At 35.2% G+C, this 24,967-nt stretch overlaps 1 protein-coding gene across 1 annotated transcript in view; it reads left to right on the top strand.

Moving 5' to 3' along the window:
- The window catches only part of CPED1 (cadherin like and PC-esterase domain containing 1), a 91,111-nt gene that overhangs the window by 63,892 nt on the left and 2,252 nt on the right, over window positions 1-24,967 (top strand). The window contains exons 17-22 of the mRNA XM_070947354.1: window positions 12,754-12,871; window positions 13,622-13,758; window positions 18,453-18,673; window positions 19,480-19,581; window positions 21,456-21,543; window positions 23,982-24,128. Coding sequence (XP_070803455.1) covers window positions 12,754-12,871; window positions 13,622-13,758; window positions 18,453-18,673; window positions 19,480-19,581; window positions 21,456-21,543; window positions 23,982-24,128 — 813 coding nt within the window. The remainder of the gene's footprint in view (window positions 1-12,753; window positions 12,872-13,621; window positions 13,759-18,452; window positions 18,674-19,479; window positions 19,582-21,455; window positions 21,544-23,981; window positions 24,129-24,967) is intronic.

The raw sequence follows: 24,967 nt of genomic DNA, 5'->3' as shown, positions 1-24,967 counted from the left end.
CTGGCTGCCTGCAGTTTGGCAAATTGAATCTCACCAGGCTCAAGGTTGACTCAGCCTTCCATCCTTCCGAGGTCGGTAAAATGAGGAACCAAATTGTTGGGGGCAATATGCTGATTCTGTAAACTGCTTAGAGAAGGCTGTAAAGTAGAATATAAGTCTTAAGTGCTATTGCTATTATAAGGGATCTGAAAAGAAGAAAGCAACAAAATTAAGCGAATAAGGCGAAGCTGAAGCAGCACACACTGTACTGTAAATTAAATAGTTTTTACTAGGCTGTGTTAATTGCTTCTTCACTATTCCTTTTACTAAATGGTGCTGCTTGTTTTAAAAGTGCTATTGTGGATAAAATAGACATTAGGCAATACCATAGCTCCAAAGAAAAAACATAAATCCAACAGAATGACACAAAATCTTATTTAATGAAATAAGTAAATTGCATCAGTGGAGAAATATCCTGGATTAAATAATTAATCTGACATGTTTCTGGATTTTTTTTCTTCATTCTTTCAAACATTGTTATTTATACGGCAATTTATTTATTTTTTCAATTTATCCTTGTGTATTTTTGCTGTAATCATCTCCCAGTGCCTGAGCTATATCAGACCTTTCAGTGAAAATGAATGAAATTGAATCAACCAGTTATTTTCATTAAGAATTTAGAGACTCTGTGCACCATTTAGCCTTTTTAAATTCTCTTTAAACCTCTTTCCTACTTTTAGTATATCTTTTAGATTTTCCTACTTTAAAAAAGAATAGATTTGATCAGGTGCTCATAATTAGTTGTGATCTCATTCTGCATTTATCCAAATGATGTCAGAGAAGTGCCTAAAGACTTTCTGATTTTTTTCTTTGTGGAATGAAACATGAGAATAGCAAAATAATGTGTAGTATATTTATACTACCTCTGTGTTTCCCCGAAAATAAGACCTAGTCTTATATTTTGGGGGTTCCAAAATAAGCATTAGGGCTTATTTCCGGGGAAACATGATTTCAGGATGATCAACCTGGCTGGGAGCCCAATTCCCCCCCCCAGGCATGTGCATAAAAGGTGGCAAGCACACTGGGGCCGATGTCTGGCAGCACTGCAGCCCACTTGCCCCTTGGTCAGTGGACTATGGGGCTGCACAGCCTGTGCAACACAGGTGAGTTGATTACCTGTCTAAGCACAGATGGAGGCAGAAGCATGGGGGGGGGAGGCACAAAATCCAGATGCACTGCATGGGCTACAGGAAAGCTGAGAGTTGGTGGGCCAGAGTGTGTGAGTGGTTGTGGGAGGCTCAGCTGCATGCAAAGGCATGGCAAAAGATGGAGGCAGAGGTGCAGGGGGAGGGGGTAAGCACAAAATCCAGACATGCTGCGAGGGCTGCAGGCAAGCCAAGAGATGGTGGGATGGAGTGGGCAGGTGGCCACGGGAGGCTCATCTTCACATCTCTCGGCTTGCCTGTGGCCCACGCAGTGCCTCTGTCTCCATCTGCTGTCAGTGCTACCACACAACGATGAGCTTTCTGCAGCTGCCTGCTCGCTCCAGCCCACCATCTCTCAGCTTTCATTCAACCCACGTGGCACATCCAGATTGCGTGCTTCTGCCTCTGCCTGCTGTTTGGACTGGTAATCAACTCACCTGCATTGTACAGGCAGCGGCTGCTGCAGGACACTGTTGGCCCCCCTCACCATCTCTGGTGCTGGCCACGCCCCTCCCCCCAGATTATGAAGACCTTATTTTTGGTGTAGAGTTTGTATTAGGAGCCAACTAAAAAATCAAGCTGGTTGAAACTATAGTAGCAAAGATAGAACAATGTGAGATCAAAAGATAGAACAATGAGAGATCAATCAAGATGAGATCTTGATTGATCTCATCATGTGAACCATGGCTTTCCCAAATATAGCTACATAGACAGCATAGCAAAGTAAAGTCAATACATTTAAAAGGTACCTAACATAATTTTTGTATGCTTGAATTAACATGCAGTATGTTGTAAATTCATAGTATCTGAAAAGTAGAGGCAAAAATCCAGGAAGTCATTACAGAATTAGGTAGGGCTACCATGCCTTTGGGTTCCACAAATATCTTTGTCATCATCTAGTGGTTGTCAAACCTTTTGCAGCCCATATACAATAACCCCAATATTAGTCATGTTTTAATGAGCCATAACCATACACATTGCCAGATTGTCAAAGGCATGCCAGACGATTTAGAAAGGTAGGACATTCCTACCAGTACTTAGATGATGAAGTTTAAGAAGAGGCTTTAATTAGATCCATAAAATGTGTCTTATCCATTTTAGCCCAAACACGGTCCCCTTGAGCCTTCTAAAATCTAAGCAGATTTTACAAAAGATGATTCTCTTCTCTTCTGTAATTTGAGCATTGATTTTGCTGCACGTATTTCATTGTTAAATCAATCATCCTATCTGGTCAATTATTAGATCCATATTTTCAGTAATGAATGGCATGAGATCATCTATGAAGAAGATAAGTAGATCCCTGAGGATTATCAAATTATAAACTTTTTCTATATCATCCCCTCTTTACTTAAGCCCAAACATTATGTTATTCATAGCATTAAAAAACACAGGTATGAGCTTTTCCATGACGTTAAAGCTAAATGATATTTGGAAAAAAATTGATTATTTCAAGATAAACCATTGTTTGCAAAGTATCAGTTAAAGACATCTCTCTGAACTTTTGTTGAAATGTTGGGTGAGGTTCACATAAAATATTAAGTCTAGATATTTGGGCCTCTATGTGCAATATTATGTATGTATTTCTTTAAGACTTCTAAGAAGCTTTGCATTTGCAAGAAAAAGTGACATTTGATCATTTGTACAAGTATTAATTTCATTTATCGAACCCAGCATGGGTTGTCTCTTCTCTTTTGAAATGAAGCCCTATCTGTTAATTAGAACATGCATTCACTGAAACCTTTTGAGCCTCTCCCAAGCCATCACTCTTGAACTCCACAGACAATGTGAAGTCGCTCATTCCACTTCCCCCTTGACAATACACCCAATAAAGGTGAAAGAGGATATGTCACCATATGAAGTTCCTAAGTGTTAACAGATCATGAAAATTGGCAACAACTGTTTTGTTGAGTAGAGTTATCTGCAAGCCAAGGGTGGATAATATCCCAGTGATGAGCGTTTGGTGTTTGAGCTGTGGTCACATTTGCCTTTCATGTCACTTGGGCCTCTTGAGCAAAATTCAGGAGAGATGAAAGCTAATGCAGCTGCCTTTGTTAATCAGTATTGCCCAGCCCTTCAGACAGAGGGGCAAGGCTGATATTCCCTGAGATACACAATGCATTTTGATTAACAGTGAAAACTAGTAAAGTTACTCTCTAAGCCTGTCTAGTCCATCAGTCCTAGAAATGTAATTTAGATGATTATCTGTGTGCCCATTAAAGCTTGTAACCTGTTCCTTGGCTGTTTGAAGTTCGCTTGCTTAAACTTGCTAATAGGAACAATAGCGAGATTAGGTCAGGGTCATGAAATAAGAGAACAGAGAAAAATGTGGGGGAGGGAGGGAGAGAGATATGACAGTAGAATAATAGAAAACTTCCTACTAGCAACTCATTGGAATGATGAAAGGAAAAAAAATTACTATTTAAAAGCCGGTAATCTAAAGCACCAAGTGTACTGTATGTAAGAACCATTCTATGTAGCATCACTTCAAGATTGTTTTCCATGCGTGCAGAGCCTTCTCTAAATTTGGACCACTGCAAATGGGGAAGAAGTAACCCAATCCTTTCTCTCAAATTCCTTTGTTTGGAAAAATGCAGAAAGTCATGACAAGCATGTCCTTCCTTGGTGCTAAATAATATGAATAATATTAGAACAGCATTATAAACCACATTCAGTATGAGAGAAAAATTAACCATTCTAAACTCAGTCAAATGATTTATTTGGGCTTTTCTTACCAATAATAATAATAAAAACAAATCCTAAATGTGTTCCTTTGCAATTCAACTGAAATAAACAGGGATTTAATGAAGTGTCTTCAGGAGTGGAAGATTTGTTTCCACCAGGCTGGCAAGTCTACTGAAGATTTTTCATTCAGTTCAGAGAATATTTCAAATGAACCTGAATAACTATAAGAAGGTGACTTATGCTCACAATGCTGCATAACAGCAGGGAATGCTTTAAGATGAAATGGAAATAAAATGGAAGTAGTACTAGTGTGCCAGCTGGATCAAGACAACAATAATGCTTTCATTTATTACTTGAAATATCATGAATTTTGTAACACAGAAATTTTATTCAACAAGGATAGCAAGAAACTATCATAAGATTGAGAGAATGGCTTCACAAATTGTACTAATAACTGGTTTTCTAACTGGGCTTGTTTTGTAAAGTTGGTTCACACATCAACCTGAATGTACTTTTCAAACCAAAATGATTCAATTCATAAGAATGTAATAATCAAGGCCAAATAAATCAATTATGATTATCAAAATACTCAAACCAACATCTATGTGTATGTGGGAACCAATGGTGGGTTGCTACTGGTTTGCCCCGGATCGGGAGAACCGGTAGTGGTGGCGGGAGCTACACCCACCCACCCGGATGTCTCTGTGCATGCACAGAAGTGCATCCACGAGCAAACTGTTAATGATGGGATTTGAAACCTTCTACTGGTGGGAACCTTCTCATAGTGCTGCCATATTTGTTAAACTATGACTTTACAAATGGAAGCATCCATTGATAAACCTAGGTTAGCTACTCTGAGAGGGTTAAAATCCAATTGGATTTGTCTAAATAACTTCCAGCTAACATTAAAATGACTGAAATTCACTCCTGTTTTATTTTGTGCAGGGACTGATGAAGTTAAATGCCTTGAAATCAAAAACTAAATCAGGGGTGTCAAACTCGGGGCCCGCGGGCCAGATGCGTCACATGCTGGCCACACTGACCCCCAGTTTAGCAAGGGGGGGAAGTTGTGATATGTCACATGATGACAATGTGACGCCGCAAGTTTGACATCCCTGATCTAAGCTCACCAACAACATAGTAATAAGGTAGAGAAGAACTGAACATATTTTGGCAATCCCTCTGTTTGGTCATTTGGGGATAATTATTATCATAGTAATATTTATTTTACAATAACTATAAATTTTCTACTAATCCTCTGTTGGGTTGAAGGATGTGGGGTATAGATAAGATAAATCAACTATTGCACAACAATTATTGTAGCATGGAAGTGAATAAATTGCATTAAAATTGCACTACTTTTAATAGTTGCCCCTACAACTTATTTTCCCTTTGCCAATATATTTATCACTCATTTGTATGCTTTTAAGCTATATTATCCCATCCTTTTAAGGTCTTTTGAGAATCTCCTTGCCAAGGGAGTCACTTGCGATTACAGGGTACTTGCAATTGAGTCTTCTCATTGGTGGTTCCCCTTTTGTGGGCAACTGGTCCTCCCTGCTGCATGTTTACAGGGCTGTAAAATTTGGCTGTTCAGTATGATTTGGGGGGGAATGTTAGTTTTTGAACTGCTATGAATGGAAAGCATCTTTATTATAGCACATATTTTCCCTCTTTTTTCTGTACCAGGAGTGGGGGGGTTGCAATGTACTTGGGGTGGGGTGCAAGCTACAGGATCCAGGTAACCATTAAATTGCCCAATTTCTCTCAGTAGCATTTCAGCTGCTGGATACTCTATTCTGTAACAACAGTAACTTTTATTGTAAAATACTTATGCCTGATGCCTCCCAGATTCTGATTGGAAATGAAGGGAAAGAAAGCTAGTCTCTATCCTATAACCTCTTCATCCAATTTTTCTCTTTCCTATTATACCCCTTTGCCATAAATTCAGTGTTTAAAGTATATATGCAGTGAAATACGTACATATTTGTGCAAATAAATGCACATATACCAACAGTTCAATAATGATGCCTGTATATCTTATAGTTTCTTCATTGCATCAACAGAATAGATATTTGAGATAATTGGCAACCTCCTGCTTTGTTACACAGTAGAAGCCACCAAAGTTGGAATGTTAACTACAATTAGCATTCCACAATTATGATTCACCATATCTTAAATATGTTGTTTTACATGAGGATTTAAAAGAATTTCACTCTAAATCCTACGCTACCCAAATTAATGTTTAGATAAATACTAGCCAGACCAAAATCTTTCTGTCGCTATCCTTGGGTGTGGTATGTGTGTGTGTGTAATGAATGTTGCATGATCACATGATCTATTTTTTAAAAGAGTCTAGCATTACAATAAGCATCCTTGACTTTTTAAAAAGAAATAACGATAAAAAGATCCTTTGGGCATCTTATACATTTTAAATCCATATGTTGTCGATTTCCAGATATAATTTGGCAGATTTCACCATATATCTTGCATTTTTATAAACTATCAACATTTGTCGCACTGGATGGATGGCAATAGAAAAATCAAGTTTAAAGTGGATTGGATCAAACTAGGGCACATTCCCCCCTAGAATGCATTCCTTTAGAGACTCAGTTGGATAGTATGACTAGGTGGCTCAGTGGCTAAGACACTGAGCTTGTCAATCAGAAAGGTTGGCAGTTTGGCGGTTTGAATCCCTAGTACGGGTCTTCTGCATGAGCTGGGGGTTGGACTAGAGGATCTCCAAGGGCCCTTCCAACTCTGTTATTGTTAGTATCTCAGAATATTGCTAACCTCTCCACTATCAGCCTCTTTCTTCATGATATTTCTGATCTCGTGATTAATTGCAGAGCTGCTCTAATAGTATTGAAATCCAAAAGCCATGCTTTGCATCTTTTCCCTATTTTGTTGAAAACAGGAGGCAGGGGAAATTAAGGTTGGAAGATAGAATTTTATCAGTTTGGCTCAAAAGCTGTGCCAAGCATAATATTAACCCAGAGGCCACAAAGGTGTATTCGTGCCAAAATGGTTCTGAATGTAAATCATGTGCTGCAGTGGTCTGCAAACGTATGATTAGACAATTTTTTTCATCATTCAGTAACCCTGAGATTGGCAGATTTATGATGGGTTGTCTTTGAAAGAAAGATTACCATACTTATTCCAAAGAACAGGATAAACACGTACAGCATGAAAGGGGTGGCTAAATGAAATAGTTATGTAAAAGTAGCAGTATTAGGCACAATCAGCTGGGAACTTAACCATGCAAATTTACAGACATGATCTCAAGGAATGTCTTATCATTCGCTTCAATAGGAATAATAGTGGGAGAACATTCTCCTGTTTTGTATCCTCTGGCTCTTATTTTAGTCTTAGTTGTTATCAATATACTACTTAACTTTGTTGTGGGTTTCTTATTATTACCTATACCTGCTGCATGTTACAACTAGTGCAATTTTACCTTGCATCTATCAAAGAAGAATTTCTTTGTGAAAAAAGCTTTTGTTTTTCTAACTCAGCTTGACTAAGAATTAATTTTAATGATGGTTTTGAGCTTTATTGTTGCAGAAGGCAGACTGAATTCTGTTGATATTGCTGCTTTGTGTTACATCTGTCCATTGCTTTATACTTTCTCTCCCTGCCATATTTTCCCAACCTAAAAAAACCCAATGCTAAAATCATGTTTATTTGATTTGCATGAGACTAGGAAGGTAACATAAAGAGAAAACTGTAAAATGAAAAAATGAAAGAGAAATGACCATGAAGGAAAAGACATTAATAAATGTCCCTGGCCATTTTGTAACTAAATATATGCATTAATTTTCCACTTCGCCTATGAAGTTTCACTGCAATTTTGCTTTTATACATCCACAAACATACAAAATGGAGAATGAAATCTTGTTCATCAAATTGAAAATGTACTAATGAAAACTTCAGGTATTTTGTCCCAGTCACATCCTTTTCAAGTTGTTCTTGGAAATTAAACATTTGGGAGGGGGAGGGTGAAATTAGCAACATTGTTTTGGAAAATGTTAGCAGCAATTTATACCTGAAAGTGAAAAGGTGCTTTGGGAAATTTATTGACACAGATGTGGTACCTATCTTTCCTTTTTAGCATTTAAAAACAACCCCTGATCTGAATAATTTGTTCCTACAAGAGTTGTTTCTCCTATTTGGTTGGGAGTTGCTTTCAAAAGTAAGTCTGAAGCTGATGCTTTACATAAACAAATATAAGTTCTATGTCATCAGTGATCCCCTACTAGGGAGTGCATGAATTGGAAACTAGATAAGGAAATGTAATATAGGACACAGTTTGCTATAAGTCTTTGTTGATATACATTTAGAATAAACTTCACACTGATTCCTAAAATCAGAGGTTGGAACTGACCTAGCTATTCCACTAATACAGGGAAACAAATATACTTAAATGTACTGAGCCATATTAAAAAAAATATTTTCGTTGTTGGATTCATGTATATTTACTTATTTATTTATTTGCAGCATGGCAATAGCCAACAGCACTGAAACAGCCATAACTTTCCTGTATTTCATTTCCTCAGGAGTCATGTTACTTGTACACATTTTGTAAATTATCCTATTTGAGGTACCATGGCTCAAAAATGGCTGTCCTATGATGTACCATTTTACTCACGTAAGAAGCCTAACAATGAGAGCTCTAGTAGTATATAAACTGCAACTATTTATTGCTACAATGATATATAAAAGCAAAAATGTTTTTAATTTTTGTACCCATTTAACTTTTTTAAAAAGTACTTTCTATGTATGCATTTTCTCTTGGACAATGTATGTATTTCTATCATAATTATCATACAGTTTTGTTTATTTTTATTATTTTAAAAGCAAAAAAAAAAAAAAGGAAAAATAGAGAATACCGTAATTCACGACACAACCGAAATGCAAAGAAAGATCCTTTCAGTTCAAAACGGACTTTGCGGCAGAGAAGGATATGATGGAATGATAGGTAAATCCTAAAGAATAGGATGCAAAAAAAGTTTGCAATTGTCAGCTGTTCTATTAGCCCTGATGTCTGGCAATACAGAATTCCCTGAATGTGTTGTGTAAGGAACTCCAATAAGTCTCTGGATCAAGTTGCACCTTTGGCTGAACATCAGAGAGTACTAGGATTTAAGTGACTGTGAAGTGAATAGTTACAGCCATTAATGTGAGCACAGCAATTAATGTAAGGCATGGGGAAATAGATTAAAAGGATTAGAAAGACATGAAGAATAACGGACAGGACTTCAGGAATCAGCTTTCTTTTTTAGATTGTTCAGCTGATCTGAGAATTTATATGCCTTTATTTCTTTGCTTTTATTTGAAAAACTCAGATTATGCTTTTAATTTTTGGTGGTTCACCTCCATATTTTAGCAGTCAGATCTCCGGCAACAACAACAAAATTATTAAGAAATTACAATGGTTGCTATCTATAGGTTATACATTGTCTATCTACGGACTGAGGCCAATCCCTTGTGCAAAGAATATTATGCAGATTATTAAACTAGGAATTGAGAAAATCATAGTTTGTAGAAACTATGAGGGGAGTCTCTGGTGGCAGAAAATCTGGAGTCTTGTAGCATCTTTCCCAACCAAGAAAATTTATTAAAATGTAGTATTTAATTTGAAGAAACATCTGATGAAGTCAGCAGAAGTTCACAGCAGCATAAATTTTAACAAAATTTATTATTCCAAAAAGGTGCTACCAAACTTCTGATCTTTGGTCAGTTGTGGGTGCATTATAGTTGAAGAAGAATGTATAATTTATGGATGAAGCAAGGATTCAGCTATGGGATGAAATAGGAAAAACAGCATGCTAAACTCAAATTCATTTTTGCTATATTTTGTGCTATTTAATTCTGGAAATAATAGAAAGTAAGTGAACCATAGATGAATGATATGTCAGACTCAGACATTTGATTTTGCATTTATATATGATAAATTACATTAATTTTACTGAAGTCACAGCTAAACTCAGCAAATTATTTTTGTTTTAATGGAAGCATCATCCATAGAGGAAATAATTTCACTAGAATGAATCTAAAATGTTCCTGCTTCTGTATTAATGTCTACTTTTGTTTTCTTGGCATAATTTGACATAATTTGGTTTTACTTCTTTAGTTTGTTTGTATTTCTAATTTCACTTTCACTTTATCACTTTATTGTTTCTTTACTTCTTTACTTGTTATTAGTTAGGTATTTATATGCTGCATCAACTACAACGTATTTACATTTCACTTAGTCTTTTGCTATGCTCTTCCACATTTTGTAGTCTATCTCTCCAACTTGTAGAAAGTTGTTCAAGAGGGGGTGTATAATATACAATGTCACTTTCTTGTCCATCTATTTTTAGTGCATACAATAAGAAATTTGCAGTGTATGTATTATTTCAGAGAATGAACAACAGGATTTTGAAGCATAAATCTTCCACAAATATTGGAAACTAATTGGTGCATTTTGGATTCCATCGCGCTCCAATATGTGCCAATGTGCAAAAAGACACAGTAGCAGCTAGATCATCCAGATTTTACATGATTCCAGAATCCACTGTTTTTCATCCAATTTTGGATAGTTGTAGATGCCAGTCCAAGAACTTGTGTTTCCCATCATTTCTTTTTCATTAGGAATAACCTAATGATTTTTCCTGACCTGCAAAGTTTATTAATGAAAGTTTTGTGCAGTTTTGAACTAAATAATTTATAATAAATAATAACTGAACCAGAAGTACCTTATCCGGTGCGTGGGATGCCCCTTGGGCAGCTCCTCTTCCTGGTCGCGGCCCTGATGAGCGCGTGTGAAGTGTTCCCTTTTTGGCACTCAGTGCTGAAAAGGTTTGCCATCACTGAAGTAGTAGGTTATGGTGTACTTTATCAAATGCCTCACTGAAGTCCAAGTAAATTATATTAACAGCATTCCTCTGTGGATGTATTTTGGGATTATGTTCCTACTTTTTCTGCTGCTGAACCAAACATATAGTTTTCCTTGTAATGATGTGTGGGAATGACCATGGGAGGCAGAAAGAGAGCTGCAAACCAGCATGTAAAAGTTGTCTCAGCCCACCACCGAAGGGAAATGTTTCAGAAGGGACCTTTCCTATTTTTCTCAAGAGTAAAAAGAAGTGGATGGGGGGGTGGGGGAATAATTTTTTTCAGTCTTGCAAGATTCTCTTAATACAGTATATAACCTTACAATAAAGACAGCTAGCATTCCTGGTTGTGCTTCTTGTCGGGACTGTCTCACAGGTCTAACATTTCCACCTATTCAAAAAGAGGCCAAACAAAAATAGAACTGAAAGTGCTTCTTACGTGCATTTGTTATCATTCTCTTCCTTTGATCAGAAGTTTGGGTTTTTGTTTTGGGAGGGGGGGATATTGGAAGAAATTGACTTGTGGCTATAAGGGTGGGATGGAGACAAATATCATTTAGGAAAACTCCCTGGGTTTTCTAATCTAATACAGGAAGAAAGGATTAAGTATCTTCCTGCCAATTATGGTTGCATTTGCTTTTAATTTGTTCTCTTGCATTAATGGCTTTCTTCTAGTGGAGCTAATCCATATGTTCAGAATTTCTATTTCTTTGCAATGAGATACTTATTTCACTTTTATGAGCTCATTCTCACTAATTTCATTAGTATACTTCTCATAGTACATTTGATCACAGCTAGGTTATGTATGAAAAAAGATATGAACTGACTAAACAAGAGTGTTGAAATGACTTCATGACGTATGCAGATCTTCTCCGAAGCACAATCAGTTGCAGATGGTAAATGTATTTTTTCCTAATTGAATGAAATAGTGTTACATATACATATATACTGCTCAAAAAAATAAAGGGAACACACGCAGAAGACATCGGAGATCTGAATGAATGAAATAGCCTTATTAAATACTTTGTTCTTTACATACAGTAGTTTATACATTGCTCAAACAACTAAAGGGAACACAAAACTACTGTATGTAATGAACAAAGTGTTTAATACGGCTATTTCATTCATTCAGATCTTGGATGTCTTCTGCTTGTGTTCCCTTTATTTTTTTGAGCAGTGTACATACATACATACATACATACATACATACATACATACATACATAATTTTCAGATTATAGAAGATTATAATCATCTTTATAAACATCTTTTAAGAAGATTATAAACATCTTTTAAGAAGATGTTGGATAACCATTTGTCTGAAGTGGTGTAGGGTTTCCTGCCTAAGCAGGGGGTTGGACTAGAAGAGCTCCAAGGTCCCTTCCAACTCTGTTATTCTATTCTAGATATAACTAAAATATCAGATTGCTTGGAAACTTCAGTTAGTAGCCTCTGTTAAGACATGCAATGGCAGGCTTTGTGGTCTACCACTGCTTAGTGCCTATAAATAAATAATGTTGGTTTCTTTACCTACTCATTTATTGGATTACATTGGCACTCCACCTTCTAAGGAACTTCAGCAAGCATTAAATATTGTGTGACTAAATTATCATTGCCTGTGATATTTACACTCATGTTTTTGTTTGCTTACCATCTTTAGCCAAATAGGTGTTGGAGCTTTTATACTGATTGAGTGAGTTAAAAAAAAGAAAAAAATCTGGAAGTTTTTTTTTTCTCTATTTCAGAGAAGGTTCCTTCCAAGCCTCCCACAAAAATGCTGGACATTCAGCCTCATATCTTCTACTTGCAAAACATGTATTCTGCTTCTGAATCAGGCTATGAAAAATTTGGCAATCTGGAGACAGAACATTCTGAGGAATGGATAAAAATATATCTTCCTTCTCCCTGCTCTTAACTGTTCTTTTCAGTTATATTATTGCCCATTATAGTTCACTTGTGATAGAGCATATTCTGTATATTGATCAGTTGTATTTTGACATTTTAATTCAGGATTGTGGCTCAGTCATTCATCCTGAGGAATCCTGTGGTTTGCAGCCTCTCTCTGCTGAATATCTGTTTATCGTTTCACAGCCACAGTTGAAGACATGTGAAATGGGGGATGTAAAAGGCATGTTTTTAATATATTCTTTGCATATTCAAAAATATTCTCACCTTCTTACAAGAATACTGATTTCTTGCCTCCTGCCACTTGAAAATTAAGAAAAAGCTCAAGCTTTTGTCAAAAAAAACCCCCAATAGAGCCAAACTAATTTGTTAAATCATCTTCTACTTTAAATTATGAATAATTAATAATGGTTAAAATAATGCATTTGCCTTACAAAAAAGAATTTTAGCTCAGTGGCAGAGCACAAACTATGCATTTTGGAAATCATGGCATATGTCTATTGCAGTACCAACTTAAAAAAAAGAGGTAGCAAAACTATAGATAACTTTCAATTAAAACTCCAAAATGCTGTATGTCAGTTCATGGAGACAGAGTTGATATTGTCACTTGGCTAAGTGATGCATTGTGGTTAGAGTACTGGACAAGGACTGGAGAAATTTAGATCTGAAAGTATAGTTACATCTATACAGTTTCCTAGGGAATATGGTTGTATCCAATGATTTTTGAGTCCATTTTGGATGTCCTTAGAGGAAGGGAAAGATGTAAATTTAAATAAGTACCATTTCTATGTCAAGCAAAGATTTGTTTTGTTGCCTTAAGTCTCCTCCATTTGGGTTCATTTTTTTTGCCTTTTAATATTGGGTCAAGAGAAGTAAAAGTATTTTGATTTCTAGGCATAAATGTCTGCCCAATTTATTTCTAGTCAAGAAATTCCAAGTAGAGATGTAAGAATGGTTATTATCTACTTTCCAGGACAGTGGATTGTTCCTTGTCTTAGTTGTTCTGATAACAGAACCTGTGATTGGAGGCAGATAACATGGCAGCCAAATAATTGTCAGTACCCTGTTTTGAATAAACCAGAACTCCAAAAGTGTGTAGAAAGAAAAAAGGTAAGTCACAAGGTCGGTAAGAGGAAAATCTATACTAAAAAAAAAAAATTCTCTCTTCATTTAAGCTATGCTGTTTTTAAAAAGCTGAATACTCCTTTATTAATATATTAATGATTCTTCTATTGTAATTTTTATTGTAGTCCAAACAATACCCTGTTTGTTTCGATTAATGTAATGCTATATGTTAGTGTTAGATATTAATTTGTTTTTCATGAATTCTGTTTTTTTCTGCTGGCGTGTAATGCATGGTTTTGCTTCTGCTGACCAAACTTATGAAATCTTCCTTCATGTTCTTGTGCAGGCCTCAGGCAGACCTCACTTTTCTTACTTGAAGATTCTAAAATTGCTTGGAAAAGTAGTGTCTCCTTAATAAGCATGGTTTGACTGTCTAACATCTGGCTGAGATGTGTGGCACAGGTACAGCTGTCTGCTAATACAATTATTCAGAAGAAAATATTACATTGCAGATAGTGCAGTGCATTATACAATTAAGAATAAACACTTAAAAATAACCCCAATATAAGCTGCATGACTAATGAATATCTAAAACATTCAACTATATACTATGTCGCATGAACTTCTTTAATTTTATTTTTTGGACTAAATGGTAGCTCTCAGATTCCCAGAATTTAGGAATTAAAGTCTAAAACATCTGTTGAGCATCATGGTACTTAATTTGCCTTATATTAATGTTTCTCTACCTCGGCAACTCTAAGATATGTGGGCTTCAACTTTCTGAATTGTCCATATAGTATTCTGGAAGTTGAAGTCCATACGTTTTAAAGTTGCTGAGGTTGGGAAACACTGTTTTATATTATGGCACCATGAAAAATGTTCTGCAATAGATGAACCATAAAGTAATTGGCACCAATAAAGTAAAAAAGAAAGGTTGGGTCTTATATTTTCTGCTGATGTAGTCAAACAGAATCACTGTCAAGGTTTACAGCAAATATCTATCATTCCTTTTCTGTTCCTGGCTTATTTAGCATGCAATTCTTCGATTCAAATGGGGCCATTCATTCTGTCTCTAGCTTTGGAAAACTTAAATTCAGTTATGCTATCTGAAGCTTGAACTATCTATCTAACCTTATTCCTGCCATAATTTCACCTTGCAAAATAATTGTTCTAGAAAGATCTACTCTATTTTAAAACAAGTACTATTCTATTTTTTTAAAAAGCCCTTATTTATGGCCGGTTTTCCTGTTGATTCTTATTTAGACCTCTTTAAAAGAAAAGATACTTTAATTCTTTTATTAAACAAAATAAATGTATAAATAAGGCACAAACACAAAAAGAAAAAGAAAAAATGACAAAAACATCCCATGTAGAAAAAAAGTCAGCTCAATTTTAAAACATATCATTAAGTCTTGACCACACAGAATAATATTGTTTTGTCTTTCCATTACATTGAGAGCCAGCCCATAAACAAAAAGCAAACAAGTATGAGCAATCTACAATGATAATACTGGTGTTGTGCTGTCTTTCCAACTTTGAAGAGTAATATTTTTTTTGCTCCTTGCCGTACTCAATAAATCTATATTTTTTCATACAGTGGTATATTTTATATATAATTGAGGAGTTTACAAAGCATAGTAAATGTAGAATAATGTAGGACTGAAATTGAAGAAAATATTTTTGTGATATATTTATGAGCATGAAATCCAAAAGGGGAAATTGTGGAATAACTCATAAGCCACAAGTTAATTTCCCTTATCCATGTCATGGTTGTGACTGAATAATGGTGAGAGCCTTTTAAAATATTTCTGGATTCTCTATAAATACAAGATGATTTTTTTTTTTGTTCAGTTAGTCTTATTTTATGATCTTGAGGAGCATCAAATATTTCAATCTTGAACTTGTTGATTTGTTAATATGAATATTTTAGCCTTTAATTATGAGTTTTGCAATAATTAAAATCTGTCTTAGCAGTAGTCTTTATAGGTTTATAAAAAGATACTATAGATTTAGAATCACCTCCCCAAAAATTGCAATACTAATAAATTTGAGAGTGAAATTGGATATATTAATGGAATATATTGCTTTTTTATAATTTTAAGCAAGCCAATTTTTCTTTTCAATAATCTAAATGGTATAAACATAGATGTATCTTCAATTTATAATTGCCCCAGAGAATAAATGGGAATAAGGTCTAAAATTATATTTTTGTTCCAACATTTTGCAGATGCGCCTTGCTGCATTTAATGCAGAGAATACAATATCGCTATCACTAAAAATGGAACTAAGAACCTGTTGTGATATTAAAATAAAAGGTTGTTTACAAGATGAATTGTTGAGGTGGGGAGGAATAAGGAAACACAATGTTATGATTCAAACTCTGCATTTTTTGTATTTTCAATTGTGGCATCCGATGCAAATATGTAAGAGGCAGAGCTTGTGTCACAAATACACTTTTGGTCATTTAGTTAAATCTTCAGCTTCTGCTGATGTCAAAAATCAGACATTTTAATTTGTGTCAACTTTTTTAAAAAGTTCTCTTCCATAGCGAAATGTAAGCAGTGCTATTCTTAAACTTCTCCGAAATTTTCCCACAGAACTGCCCAATCTATTAAACTATCCGAAATGCCTATCACTGGAGTAAATAATTTCTAAAAAATATAATAGAACAAATGAATTTATTGGTTCCTTTCTCAATCTGGTACTTTTCAGATGTGTTACTTGAACCACTACTTCCATTATATCCACAGTCAGCATAACCATTAGGGTGGATTTGTAGTCTGATACATCCAGAGAATATCAGGTTGAAGTAGGTTCTTTCTTCTGGAGCAGCAGATTCCCTGGCAAGGTGGCAGTGAAAGTTGGAATATAATGTTGACAAGAACAGGTGATGTTCAAATCCTATGCTTTCCCATGAAGCTTATGATGTGGTCCTGGAGATACAGCTGACCAAGAAATGCAGGTTCTATAAGGGTCAACAAATATGTTGAGAATTGGATTGGTAGGGCATCTCAGCTTTATCTTTCACTAATGGCCATGTCTTGTCATTGGCTTTATTCTGATCTCCCTTTTCATTTCAGCACTCAAGTTATTTCCTAAGTGCTAACTTAGGACCACTGGGTGGGGTGGAGAAGTACACACAGATTGTCTGAGACAAGAAAAATGGGTTCTAAATCCCTAAGCATTCTGTAACAGAGCCTTGGGAGATTAATGTTGTGTTAGTAAAGCTAATAGGTCATATACAAAGAATGTAGGAAATGTATGCTTGAAAAGGATTTATTCATTTTATATATAATGCAATATATTTTAAAAAATTATTTGAATTTTTAGTACAATAAAGGATATAAAGGGTATATTACATGATACTATCTTATACTGTAGCATTTGGAAAATGAAACGAGTTTAAAAGGACATTTAAAAAATAAAAGTCAAACAAAAAAGTGGTTTGTTTTCCCCATGTAATAAAACTTTTTGTTAATTAATTTAACCATAAGAGTTTTGCTGCCATGTAGTATTTTGATTACCCAAAGGAACTTTTTAGAAAAAGAAATTGAAAAGGTAAAAAGAATACTAACGAGGTATATGTTATATCATGTCATTGTGTAAAAGGTGATGAAACACATATTTATTCAGTTTCACTCTTTAAAAAGCCCGTTATAGTTTAATAATGTAATCAAATGCACTCAGTAATGTATGCTTGAGAATAAATCATATATAAAATAAGTTCTGCTAAAGTGCTTAAAATCCACATATTAAAGCAGAACTTGCATATTTTTTTTCAACATGAAAATTCTGGGCTTAACAGTATTCATTCATGTCTTCATTATCTCTGGAAAAGAAATGAATGTTATTCTAATTATATCCTTTATTTTCATTTACAGTCCTTTCACATAGTCTGACATAATTTGTGTGTTTTTCCTAGTTTGGTCCTTGTATTTAAAAAACCCACTTTCCCTTTATACACACTAGATGACACATCATTCTGCTTAATTTTGAAATTGGCCAAATTCAAGAAAGCTCTCTTAGATGACAATGAGGGCTCTGTGTTAGAGTTTTCATTGGGATCTTCAATATTTCACGTGCAGTGGGCTACTTCTCACACTTGAGTTTTTTATCTGTAAATTGGAATTTAAAGTATTAGCTCACAGAAATGATTTTAATGCAGCCTCAGATTTTTAAAAAGTGCTGGGCAAAATAGTTGATATTGTTATTTCATCCTTTGTCACATGTATCCACCTCACATTTTCCTAAAGTAAAGAACATCTCTGTTAAAATTAATACTAATAAATACATACCTGAAAAACAACCTTTCATATTGAAAATACAGCTAGTCCTTGCTTAGCAACCATTTGGACCAATTGGGACCAGCCACATAGTTGCTAATGCTGCAACTGCTAAGTGGAAAATCACACGACCACAATGGGTTTACAACCTCACTTCCCCTTCAGTTGTTAAGTGCCACAGTCCTTAAGCAAAACATCAGGTGACCATGACTTATGATTTTACTTCCATCTTATCTATTAATTTACTCTGTCAGAATTTCAAATGGTTGCTAAATGAGGTAGTCAGTAAGGACTACATGTACATTTTTGACCCTCCATCATACAAGTTGCTGCAATTTATTTATTGCTAGTCCACCAAGCAAACTTAAACCAAAACTGCAGACTTAAGCTCTATTGAGTTCTATTGAGATCTATCAACTTTTGTTATTAAATGGTTTTTGGTTTTTACCTTTAAAGGTTCTTTTCATTGGTGATTCCACTAACAGAGGGATGATGTATTACCTGATAGAGAGAGTGAATGAGACCCTTCAAGAATGGCAAAAGGCACATGGCATGAAGTTTTATCACAATGTGAACAATGGGAGCACTTTCATTAGTTATTCATATTATCCCCAATTCTGGATCAGTGTCAGTCAAAGACCTACATTTGAAGAAGCTCTAGAGCAGCTGCTATTCAGGTATGATAGAACAGTTGGCAAGATTAGTTTCCTTTTCCTTTTCCTGATATTCAGGTGTTTAAGTCAAGTGGTTCAGTTCCTGCGTTTGGGAGATATTTACAGTACCTCAGATTCTCCACTGCTTTTACCACTATCAATCTGGTGGATTGAAAATTCTAGCAGTTACAATTTTGGAGAAACTATTACAATAGAAAGAGAATAACAGGTCTCCATTGATCTCATATTTAACTGTACAGAGCGGATGTGGAGAACTTGCAGCCCTCCAGGTATTCGTATACTAAACTACCTAACAGACCTAGACTACAATCCCTGGAAAGAGAAACTCAGAACTCTAGTACAGCAACAGATTTCCCAACTCTGTTGTAAAGAACACTTTCTTTTCTCCTTTACATTTCAAAGCCATTCATCAAAAGTATTTTCTATTCCTGGGAATGTTAGCATGCAATAAAACAGAAAATGGTTCAGAGGTCGGAATGCAATATCCTAAAATACCAGTGGAATGTTAAATATCTTTGAACATCCTTATTGGAATGACTTCCTTGCATCAGGCATGTGCTGCCTTTGTATAAATAATAATTTATACAATGAAAAATAAGAACAAGTAATAAATGTTTACTTTTAAAATATGCAGAACTATAGTCTGTAATGGAAAATGATATCAGTATGTGTGGTTAGGAATGTTCTTGGCTGATGTGTGTTTCAATGTTGCTAAAATATAAATGCTTCCATCTGTTCAAATGGTAGGGCAAAGTTTGTGGTTTGTTTATTGTTGTTGTTGTTGTTATTATTATTATTATTTATTTCAGATCACAGCCATTAGAGAATACAGGCCAAACCATACTAGTTATTGGTGGAGTCCAATGGCTTAATTTCAGTCACTTGCATATTATTCAAAAAGTACTAAAGCGGTAAGTGTTAATATTGTAGGGTATTTTTTTTTGTTTGACATTATACTAATAAAAATTAAGTATTCCTAATGGCTATTTCCAGTATGATTTTTGGTATGTTAGTGCTTGGGCATTTTTTCAGGATCCAGATACTGCTGAATTACAATTCCCTAGTACCCCAGCCAATATGCCTAATGGTGACAGATGCTGGGAGTTATTTAACAATATCTAAAGAATGAACCTCCAACTTTTTATGATCTAATGGGCACATTTGAGATTTTGAGCTATTCTTCCAAAATGGCTGATGTGAGTAGGCTTGCTTATTCACAAAACAGCTGCAAGCTGCTACATATCCACTTGGAAACTACTGATTTCTACTATTCTTGACTGTTGCATTTTATTTTATTTTATTTTTATTTTTTATTTGACACATGAGTTTATAGACAACTGTTTACATACCTGTTTAGATTCCAGACATATTCTTAGAAATAAAGATGATATTGAACATTTCTGCCTCGCTTTGGAGCATTTAATTGTTTTAATTAAAAAACTAAAAAAGTCATGGCAAATGACTTGAAAAGTATCTGCAGGCATATTGGCATCTTTAGACACCTTATTTAAAGGAGCCTGATTACTTGGGAAACACAGTTTCATCATTCCCAGTGACCTATATTTCAAATATGAAATGTAAAATCCAGCTCCACAACAATGTCTCCTTAAAGAGTGAGGAAAGAGGCAAGGCAAGGAAGACATCTTTTCTTGTATCTGAATCCAAAACCTCCTACATAAATTTCACTTATTGGACCAGATAATTGGAGAAAACTGAATGTCCATCAAAATGTTCATAAGATTTTTTTTAATAGCATACACAAATGCAACTGTGCATCAAAATATACAGCTTGCTGAAAAAAACCACAATCTTGATGGACCATATATCCACTTGGGCACACATTGGGCTTTCACAGTTCCTGATCACCTAGAAATAGGCATGTAGAATCCAGCAAATAGATCTCCTTCTTCAGACTGAGAGCTTCTAACTTGATGGAGCTGTTTTTGTGAACAGCTGTGGCAGAACATTTTAAAGCCTGTGCTAGATCTCATATGAAGAAAATTGGAATGGTATATACCTGAGAGCTGAAGTCACTCTCTAATCTTTAATGTTAGGTGGAGCAAAATCGGTAGAAATTGCATTTCCAATTGCAGTTCCCTAGCTAAGTTACATGTATGACAATTCCTGCTCCCATTGCTACAGAGCAGTTTATAACATAGTGCTTGCCTGGGCTTACACATCAAATCTTTGGCATGTGGAGTTATCCAATTTTTTTTAGTTAGGCAGAATGAAGTGCATTTTGTCTGATTCTGAGGACACAGAAAACATAAAATAGGTTCCATTACAATTTGAGGGCCAATTTACTTGTCCATTTCTTTCAGACTGCTGATCATTCATACCTTGTTTTTCTGACGATTACCTCTTAGAGAACTCATTCCTCCTCAATTGCTTGCAAATTTAATCTTGAGTCTGATAAAATATAAAATAGATTGGCATCTATTCTTCAAAATAGCTTCATACGAATATGATTTGATCAAAAATATCTTAAATTGATAACTGTAGAGTCATCAGCATTAAATTATACACACAAGGATGATGTCTCCATAGTTATCAAGTTAAAATGATTTTGGTTAGATTATATTAGTAATACATGAGAATACCACTATTGCTTTCTATTTTCACTTAATGTTCAAATTACTAATCAAAATATTAAGTTTAAAGTCAAAATTTTAAATGAAATGTCATTTTATTGAGCCTGAATATTTATCAGTGACAATTTCTTAAAATACTGCACCTATGCAAATGCCAAAATAAAATATATCTATTTTTCTCATTTGCTTTCTAGAATGAATCTCTCAAATATAATGGTAGTGATAAAATCCCTAGGAATGGGCTTTCATCTGCCAGTAGATGGAGTACACACTTTGTCATCAGTAAGTTGCAATTTGTTCATAGCCTATTAAAATTAATTTTTCTTTAAACCATAATTTTATTTTCTTCAGCATCCTGATCCTAAGAATTGCACTGATTCTGTAATGTACACAGATGCTGTTCAAGGTCCAAAAACAGGCACATGTGGAATTCCAAGAATGTTATTTATCATTGTAGTATAGAATAACAGAATCTTGAAAGCTTGTCAGAGTTGCTGTCTTCTCTATCTTATACTAAGCAAAATCAAGGCAGAATTATTCTGAATGCCTTATATTTTCCACTTTCTCAGGACCGAGTAAACATTTTTTGTCCCTTAGCAATTCATTGCATTCCCCTTCCCAAAGTTTGATCATAGAGAAGATTCCTGTCAGCCTCCCAGGTAGACCAGCAGGAAACACAACAAGATGAACTAATTCTAATTTACTGTGTACCTACATTAATAGAATCAAACATGTCTGAAGTATAACTCCTCTGCCTCTCTTTTTACCATACATTCCTTTCAAAAAAAAAATCTGCCCATTACTCAATTGTGAGCTCCTCCCCCTTTTATCTGATTGTTCCCATTGCAACATCTCTTCTCCCTGTCTGGTAAGGTCATTCTCACATTCCATTACACTCCCTCACTGAAAACCACTTTTGGTCTCCGCTTCCTTCACTTGATTAAAATGGGGAACCACAAGCCATATTTATAGATGAAAAACAAACTTTGAATTGCACAGGTATATTAGGCTCATGCTGGGAATACCAGACAAAATATAGACTATTGCATTTTATAGCAGTTGCAATTTCCATGTGGTCTTCAAAGCAGTCTCATGTAAAGTGCATTGTAGAATCTAGTTGAGTAATATTAAGGACATAAGTCATTACTAAATGATCCTTTTCCTCCAAAAAGAATCACAGGGTTCTTCTGGCCAAGGAGACTCTCAAGTTATGGCCATCCTTCAAGAAAATACTGCCTTCCCAAGAAGCAATAAAAAGCCATGATCAAACAAGAATTCCATCTTATTAAAGTTCAACTTTAGTCTATTTTGTTCCATTCAGACCCCAATATCCTCAAAAACGAAAACATTTGACAGCATTGGTAAACAAGTGACACTTGGTCTAACTGTGGAAAAACATAAGTAGCCAACAGAATCATACTTTATTTTTGTTCACAATATCTTTCTTCCCTCAGTGGCTATGCCATCTGGCAACAAGCATGCATGTTATTATAAAAAATTATAGTCTGAATTCCTTCCTTCCTTCCTTCCTTCCTTCCTTCCTTCCTTCCTTCCTTCCTTCCTTCCTTCCTTCCTTCCTTCCTTCCTTCCTTCCTTCCTCATGCTTCCTCATGCCCATTCTGTGAAGGATAAGCAAACTTCAGACATGTGTCTTTGCTTTTTTAATGGAAGTTGTGCCAACTGAAGAAATGAAATGTACTTCTAATTGAAGAATTCTGAACATAGTAATTTGTTCTGCATATCAAAAACGAGCTGTGTTTTTTTCAGTAAAAAGCTTTTTCAATATAATTTGAAAGAAATGTCAATTTGTTGTCCTATAATTAAATTATTAAAGTAAGATATCATTCTGATTTACTGTCTGTCACCCATCCATTATTTGATCCTCATTTGCCTATATTACCTTATAAAGATTTTTTTTTTCATAGTAGCTAGGAAACTTTGAATAAAATAAAAATAATCTAATGTAAAATTGAATTTCAGCCCCATAATGAATTTGAAGGAATGCATCACTAATTATATACAATATTACCAAATTAGACCACTAATAGTTTGTGTCATCTCATTTATCAATACCTGTAAGATTAAAAGGTAAGGTAAAGGTTCCTCTGCACATGCGTGCTAGTCGTTTCTGGCTCTAGGGGGGCTGTGCTCATCTCTGTTTCAAAGCCGAAGAGCCAGCACTGTCCTAAGATGCCTCCGTGGTCATGTGGCCGGCATGACTAAACACCAAAGGCGCACAAAGCGCTGTTACCTTCCCACCAAAGTGGTCCCTATTTTTTCTACTTGCATTTTTTACGTGCTTTCAAACTGCTAGGTTGGCAGAAGCTGAGACAAGGAATGGGAATTCACTCCATTACAGGATTCAAACTGCTGACTGCTGACCTTTTGATCAACAAGCTCAGTGTCTTAGCCATTGAACCACCACATCCCTTCCTATAAGATTAGTGGTACCTAAAACACATTTTATTTCTGAAATAATTTCTCCTTCCTTTTCTCTTTTTATTTCTCTTCCTCTCTTTCTCTGTATGTTGTATTATGTTCATTCTAAGAAGATCAATTTGTGAGTTGTTTTATCGCAGGCACTCTTGTTTATACTCAATAAAAAAGTTGAGTTCTTCTCAAATTTCCATTCAAATCATTTATTTGCCATTCTTCTATTCAAACAGAAACTAGAAATAAACAAAAAATGTTGATGTGAGGTGTCTTGATTTAAATTGCAGTCAGAAATACAGAATTTGTGGAAAGAAAATCTTGCTATTCTAAACACTGCAAAACACTATGGCTATGAGGTCGTTGATACTTTCATTATTACAATGGGACGGTACAAGGAATTTTTGCAAGGGAAATGTGGTTGTCATTTTCATGAGGTAAGAATTTGGGGTTAGTGCTTCAGCCTGGGTATTTTATACACTTTAAATTTTGTCCTACATTAATGAAAACATGTGAAATATATAAAGCTATATTTTGGCAATCCACAATAAGCATTTTACAGTTAGACCAATTATGCATAAATATAATTGAACATGGTGCAGATGATTCTTAGTAAACATGCACAGTGATGTAGAATGAATTGAGAAGGAAGAAAAAGAGCTTATTCTGTGTTGATGTGAACGCAGCATTGAAAGTCTAGCTAATCTAGATACCTTCTGCTGGAGGAGGAGGGAGAGGAGAAGGCAAAGGGGAAGCAACTAGTCATCTTTTGTTCCTTCAGAATAACAGAATTGGAAGGGACCTTGGAGGTCTTCTAGACCAACCCCCTGTTCAAGCAGGAGACCCTATACCATTCCAGACAAATGGCTGTCTAATTTCTTCTTAAAAACCTCCAGCGATAGGGAATCCATGACTTCCTAAGGCAAGATGTTCCACTGGTTAATTGTTCTCACTGTTAGGAAGTTTCTCCTTAATTCCAGGTTGCTTCTCTCCTTGATTAGTTTCCATTCATTGTTTCTTGTTTTGCCTTCTGGTGCTTTGGAAAATAGGTTGACCTCCCCCCTTCTTTGTGGCAGCCCCTCAAATATTGGAACATTGCTTTCAAATTAAGTTCAACCTTTATTACAATCAAAGACCAACATAGAGAGGGAGGGGTCCAAGGAATTAAAAAGAATAAAAATATAACAGAATAAAATTATATATACAAAGCTAAAAGATAAAAAAACTAAAAATTAAAATAATATTAAAAGTGTCTAAAAGGAAGGATAGGAGCAGT

The sequence above is a fragment of the Pituophis catenifer genome, unplaced genomic scaffold (genome assembly GCF_029215685.1).
Source record: "Pituophis catenifer annectens isolate HBS135680 unplaced genomic scaffold, rPitCat1.0.hap2 SCAF_7, whole genome shotgun sequence".
Lineage (NCBI taxonomy): Eukaryota > Metazoa > Chordata > Lepidosauria > Squamata > Colubridae > Pituophis > Pituophis catenifer.
This window is presented reverse-complemented; position numbering and strand designations above follow the sequence as displayed.